The 7,468-nt window shown below is 51.6% G+C and overlaps 1 protein-coding gene across 5 annotated transcripts in view; it reads left to right on the forward strand.

The window, feature by feature from the left end:
* The window catches only part of LOC148057979 (protein TANC2-like), a 46,712-nt gene extending 39,266 nt beyond the window's left edge, over positions 1-7,446 (forward strand). For all 5 annotated transcript variants that reach the window (XM_087782669.1, XM_087782664.1, XM_087782666.1 and 2 more), the window contains 4 exons: positions 2,047-2,138; positions 4,988-5,122; positions 5,186-5,286; positions 5,365-7,446. In XM_087782669.1, coding sequence (XP_087638795.1) covers positions 2,047-2,138; positions 4,988-5,122; positions 5,186-5,286; positions 5,365-6,715 — 1,679 coding nt within the window. In that variant the 3' untranslated portion in view covers positions 6,716-7,446. The remainder of the gene's footprint in view (positions 1-2,046; positions 2,139-4,987; positions 5,123-5,185; positions 5,287-5,364) is intronic.
* Positions 7,447-7,468: the final 22 nt, after the last annotated feature.

Consider the following 7,468-nt stretch of genomic DNA (forward strand, 5'->3'; position numbering starts at 1 on the left):
CACATGATAGACACGCACATGAGAGACATGCACATGAGAGACACACACATGAGAGACACACACGAGACACACACATGATAGACACGCACATGAGAGACACGCACATGATAGACACACACATGATAGACACACACATGAGACACACACATGAGAGGCACACACGAGAGACACACACATGAGAGGCACACACATGATAGACACACACATGAGAGACACACACATTTGAGACACACACATGAGAGACACACACATTATAGACACACACATCATAGACACACACATGATAGACACACACATGAGAGACACACACATGATAGACACACACATGAGAGACACACACATGATAGACACACACATCATAGACACACACATGATAGACACACACATCATAGACACACACATGATAGACACACACATGATAGAAACACACATGAGAGACACACACATCATAGACACACACATGATAGACACACACATGAAAGACACACACATGAGAGACACACATGATAGACACGCACATGAGAGACATGCACATGAGAGACACACACATGAGAGACACACACATGAGAGACACACATGATAGACACGCACATGAGAGACATGCACATGAGAGACACACACATGAGAGACACACACATGAGACACACACATGATAGACACACACATGAGAGACACGCACATGAGAGACACGCACATGATAGACACGCACATGAGAGACACGCACATGAGAGACACACATGAGAGACACACATGATAGATACACACATGATAGACACGCACATGAGAGACACACACATGAGAGACACACACATGAGAGACACATACATGAGACACACACATGAGACACACACATGAGAGACACACACATGAGACACACACATGAGAGACACATACATGATAGACACACAAATGAGACACACACATGAGAGACACACACATCATAGACACACACATGATAGACACACACATGAGAGACACACACATCATAGACACACACATGAGAGACACACACATGAGAGACACACACATGAGAGACACACACATGATAGACACACACATGAGACACACACATGATAGACACGCACATGAGAGACACACACATGAGACACACACATGAGAGACACACACATGATAGACACACACATGAGAGACACACATGATAGACACACACATGAGAGACACGCACATGAGAGACACACACATGAGAGACACACACATGAGAGACACACACATGAGAGACACGCACATGAGAGACACGCACATGAGAGACACGCACATGAGAGACACGCACATGAGAGACACGCACATGAGAGACACACGCATGAGAGACACACGCATGAGAGACACACACATGATAGACACACACATGAGAGACACGCACATGAGAGACACGCACATGATAGACACGCACATGAGAGACACGCACATGAGAGAGACGCACATGAGAGACACACATGATAGACACACACATGATAGACACACACATGATAGACACGCACATGAGAGACACACACATGAGACACACACACATGAGAGACACACACATGAGAGACACACACATGAGAGACACACACATGAGAGACACACACATGAGAGACACACACATGAGAGACACACATGAGAGACACACACATGAGAGACACACATGAGAGACACACACATGAGAGACACATACATGATAGACACACAAATGAGACACACACATGAGAGAAACACACATGAGACACACACATGAGAGACACACACATGAGAGACACACATGATAGACACACACATGATAGACACGCACATGATAGAAACACACATGAGAGACACATACATGATAGACACACAAATGAGACACACACATGAGACACACACATGAGAGACACACACATGAGACACACACATGAGAGACACACATGATAGACACACACATGATAGACACGCACATAAGAGAGACACACACATGAGACCTCAGAGCTGTGTGACAACACACCTGTGTGTGTGGGGGTGTGTGTGTGTGTGTGTGTGTGTGTGTGTGTGCGTTTGTGTGTGTGTGAGCAGGACCAGCCACCTGGGCCATGGCCACCTCCAAACCCGACATTCTGATGGTTCTGCTGAGCAAACTGATCCAGGAAGGAGACAAACTGTACAAGGTAACAAAACAGACACACAAGCTTGATCACACACAAAGACAAGCACACAAACTCAAACACACACACTTACTGTGCACATGTCCACACACAGACTCATAAAAACACACGCGCACAAACATACTCTCACATGTACACACAAACACACACAAACTTGCTTGCTTGTGTCCATCGAGTCGATGATAACGTTCACTTCTATCTACAGTTGGTTGAAGAATAGATTCTGGATGCACAGGTTCTATCACAGGTTCTAAGTTTATATGATGTTGATGTTCAGTCATGGGTGTGTTTCTCTTCTTTCATCTCCTGCAGATCCTTCTTCCTCCAGTGTATTGATCTCTAGACACAGGTTTCAGCAGATGTTGTCTCCAGGTCTCCAGCTTTTATGTTGCATTTTTGAGCCATTTTCAGTTGGTGTTTCTTCTGACCTCCTTGGTCCTTCTAGCGTTTCTTCTGACCTGCTGGACATACAACGCTCTGCGGGGCCAACGGTTGTGGGGCATCCTTGTGACATGAGCCATCGCAGTTGGTTCTGAGCGATTGTGGCCTCCATACTTTTGCAGCCTGTTCTTCTCAGGATCTCAGTGTGCGACACTGTCACGCCAAGTGATTCCAAGGACACGCTGTAGACAGATGTTGAACTGTTCCAGGGACTTGATGTGACGGCTGTAGGTGACCTTCAGAGCTGTAGGTGACCTTCACAGCTGTAGGTGACCTTCAGAGCTGTAGGTGACCTTCACAGCTGTAGAGGAGGTGATGCAGACTGCTTGGTAGACAAAGATTTTTGTAAATTTTCTTAAATGAAGGTTTTTGTTCTGGAAAACCCTGCGCCTGAGTCTCCCTATAGGCCGCTGATGCTTGATTCATTCTCTCCTGGATCTCCATGTCAATGCTGTTGTCTTCAGACAATGATCTCCATGTCAATGCTGTTGTCTTCACACAGAATGCTCCCCATGCTCATGGTGCTTGAAAGATGGAAACACTAGCAGTTTTTCCTTTGATACAGTGAAGACAGGGGTGTGGTTGAGATGTTGCTGCTCCACTGGTAGATGACCTCTGTCTGGGCAGTGTTGATGGTCAGTCCCATCCTGCTGTAGGTCCTGCTAGTGCATCTAGTCGAGACTGGAGATCTTGTGAGTGAGATACAAGAGTCGTCCAGACACTGCAACTCAAGTATCTTCACTTTGGCCTAGGTATGGAGAACATCCCTGATGTCACAGCGCCTTACAATGATGTAATCAATCAGGTGCCAGTGTTTTGAACGTGGGTGCATCCATGATTTTTTGTATTTGTTCTTTTACTGGAAGATGGTGTTAGTTATGGTCAGGTTGTGCTCGGAACAGAGGGTCAGGAGCGTCATGCCATTTGAGTTGGCCTGACCAATCCCATGACGGAGAGCTTCATTCAGAGCTAGATAAAAGGAGTCTTTAGTCTCATTGTCAGATGGTAGAGTTGGAGCATATGCACTGAGTAGTGTGGCATAGCGGCTCTTTTCCAGGGGGATGCGTAGGGTCATCAGCCTCTCACTGATGCCCTTAAGTGTTTCTGTAAGCTTCGGCAGGAGTGTGTTCTTAATGGCCCACACCGTGCAGATGTTGTCCACCTTGGGGATAGCCTTTCCAGTAGAAAGTGTAGCCCATGCCCTCCTCTGTTAGAGAGCCTCATCAAGGACCCTGGTTTCGCTCAGGGCAGCATGTCGATGTTATAGCGTCTCAACTCAGACGCAACCAGGACTGTCCTTCTATGAGGTCGTTCAGACTTCCCAAAGGAGTCCAAGAGGTTTATGTTCCATGAAGCCAGCTAGAGGTTAAAATACTTGTTTCTTCTGTTTCGACCGCAGAAGTGGAATGACCCGACAGGTGCGGTAGCCTGTCCAGGTGAGGGTTGAGTGGGCAATTTTTAGGCCACCTTTTCTAGGCCCTTCCTCGCTTGAGGTGAGCAGTGTGGTCCCTATATAGGGGCTGCTCAGTCGCACAGGGGTCTGCCGAGAATAGCTGCCACTCAGCCCCAGCTAAAGGCGACCTTTACCCTGTGATGCTGACGTGCAGGGCTCTGACTAGGAGCTCCCAGTCTATTCAAACCTGCTCCTGTCCCCAAAAAAACCATTGCCGCCAGACTTCGATCAGATATGGTCTGCACAATAGGATATTTTAAGTGCTCTAGGGGTGCGCTATCACCAGTAGCACTATCTTCACCAAGATGGGGTAGGTCTGGTGGCGTGGGTAAGCCCAGGACAACCAGCTCCCCATCCTAGCTGCAGGAGGCTACCGGGACCTAGCTTTTGTTAAGGCCAGCCTGTTGTGCACCGCAAGCATATGCTTTTGTTTTGGGGTGTGCTCCCTTAGCCTTTATCTCAAAAGACTAACCCACAAGGCAGTGGGTCTATTTGCCCATAGCTGGGGCAGTGGTTGACGGGCGTGGCCACTGGCTGGTGGGTCAGCACAGGGGGGCCCACTGCTGCTCCGAGATCCCCTGTAGTTTAGCCTGGGACTGCTTAGTACCCAGTTAAGTATGGCCACGTGGAGGCACTGCAGGAGTCTTTGTGGTGGAGTGGCTATGTACTGGCAGAGGAGGCTTACGCATTCTTTTCACCTCGGAGGGGGCTAGCCAGCAGCAGTAGCTGATAGCAGAAAGCAGCATTCAACATGCACTAACTACAAGCACCGCCACGCTACTGCACCAGGCGCTTCACACGCAACCTCAAACACACACACTTACTGTGCACATGTTCACGCACACAATTGCACCAAGACACACACACAGACTCATAAAAACACACACGCACAAACAGACATACTCTCACATGTGCACGCAAACACACACAAACACAGACTCACAACTGTTGTGTCCAGCAAGGGCAGGTGCGAGAAGCCGCTCGCTCGTACCAGTCGGCTCTGCAGAAGTTCCCGGGAGACGAGCTCAAGACCTTCAGGCAGATGAAGGCGTCGCTGCTGCTCAACCTGTCGCGCTGTCGTCGCAAGATGAACGTCAGTCGACACACACCCATCCACACACACTCCATGAGTCTCATCACACCTGTCACCTTTCAGGATTTCATCCTCGCCGAAGAGTTTGCCAGCAGAGCTCTGGAGCTCAAGGTCAAATCCTACGAAGCATTCTACGCCCGCGCGCGAGCCAAGCGCAGCCGAAGGTTAGCATGTTAGCATGCTAGAGGTTGATGCTAGTTACTGCAGCTGGTGTTGAAGTTAAAATATCTTCTCGTCCACAGGCAGTTCCACGCCGCTCTGGAGGACCTGATTGAGGCCAGTCGCCTCTGCCCATCCAACCGGGAGATCCAGAGGCTCCTGGCGCGGGTCAAGGACGAGTGCCATGAGTCACCCTCGTACCCCGGGAGCCTGCAGGAGCGAGGAGCTGAGGAGGAGGAGCAGGAGAAGGACGTCGAGATGTTTCCTCAGAGCTCGGAGACCTCGGATCATCGGCCGCCCTCGCTCTCCCCGACTCACTCTGGTACCGCCCAGAGTCCGACTCGCCGTCATTCCACGTCTCCTCTGTCGTCCTACCAGCGCTGCAGTCCTGCCACGTCCCCCGTGCACCATCAGCGCGTGGAGACCTTCTCCGTCCTGCAGCGTCCGTCGGACCAGCAGCTCCAGCAGCACCTAAGTCAAAGGTCTTTCCCTCAGTGGCACCAGGTCCCGAGACCCGCTCAGCCCGGTCTGGTGTTTGGAGGCTCGTACTTCGGTCCGGAGCCGTCGGAGCCGCCGGTCCAAACATATCGTCTGGAGGACGCGGGGGACGACGCGGGTCTTCGGTCCAGACCGGCACCCGGGTCCAGCAGGACCTCCAACATCGGGACTCATCGCTTTGGTCAGCCTCGACAGTTCAACCAATCCAAAGCGGCGTATTATCCCATAGAGGTCACCGAGGGGACCCTGACGCCCGCTGAAGGTCGTTCGCCCGATCACCAGTTTTACAACCAAGGTCGGCGCCCGCTCAGTGCCCACCCCGCCCCTGCGGCCCGACCCCTCATCCACTCCCACAGCCACGGCATGCAGTTCTCCAGTGGACTGCAGGCGTCTCGGGGCTTCAGGACGTCTGCGTCCACCCAGCACATGGACCTGCCGCCCGACCTGGGTGGACCTCCCGCCTACCAAGACCCCTCAGAGACGGTCGGCACCTTCCCAGGAGAGGCGGGCCGTGGGTCCAGAAACACCCCCTTCATGGGCGTCACGGACAAGTCGGTGCGGGTCCAGCCAGCTCCGCCCGGGTCCTCCACCCTCAGCCCGTCTCGCTCCTGGGTCGTGTCCTCCGTGGACACCGTCGTCACCTCGCCCACCAAAGCCCCGCCCCCCCCACCAGCGCCGTACTCCATCGCCTTCCACAACCGCAGCAACAACAACGCACACGACGGCCACGACAACCGGCGCCACTTCTACGACGTCCACCGTCCTCCGGCTGACGGTCACGTCAAGGTTGCGAGTCAGAATCCGTCCTACTTCGACGTGAAACTGGCGCGAACTCTGCCCGTCATTCACAGCTACTCTGAGCGATCGGGCAACAGGAAGACGAACCCGACGTCGCCCGTCAAACCCAAACGTCCTTTCGTGGAGTCCAACGTCTAGAATCAGCGTTTGTGACGTCACGGACTGGTCTGTGCGCTTCGATGATGTCACGGCGGCGGCTTCGATGATGTCACGGCGGTAGCTTAGATGATGTCACGGCGGCGGCTTTGATGATGTCACGGCGGCGGCTTTGATGATGTCATTGCGGCGGCTTCGATGATGTCACGGTGGCGGCTTCGATGATGTCATTGCGGCGGCTTTGATGATGTCACGGCGATAGCTTAGAGGATGTCACGGCGGCGGCTTCGATGATGTCATTGCGGCGGCTTCGATGATGTCACGGCGGTAGCTTAGATGATGTCACGGCGGCGACTTCGATGATGTCATTGCGGCGGCTTCGATGATGTCACGGTGGCGGCTTCGATGATGTCATTGCGGCGGCTTCGATGATGTCACGGTGGCGGCTTCGATGATGTCACAGCAGAGGCTTCGATGATGTCACAACCAGGACGTGAAGCCACAGACGTCTCGACAGGAACTTGAGTTTCACCTTCAAGAAGGTTCAACACCTGAAGGTCTCACCAGCACTTTTGTTCCAACATATTGTTCCCTGGTCACACGTTTGAGCGACTGTTGCTGGACCGGTGAAGTCTGAGCTGAAGAACCTCCTGACAACACGAAGCACTTAACGCTCCAGACACTGACGCGTGTAAATATGATATTTATCGTCTTTAAGTTAAGTTTGTATTTAACTATGAATATTGTTTCATGTTTTTCTACCTTTTATTTGATTGTTGTTGGAATAAGATGATG

The sequence above is a fragment of the Callionymus lyra genome, unplaced genomic scaffold, assembly GCF_982586985.1.
Source record: "Callionymus lyra unplaced genomic scaffold, fCalLyr1.hap1.1 HAP1_SCAFFOLD_243, whole genome shotgun sequence".
NCBI lineage: Eukaryota > Metazoa > Chordata > Actinopteri > Syngnathiformes > Callionymidae > Callionymus > Callionymus lyra.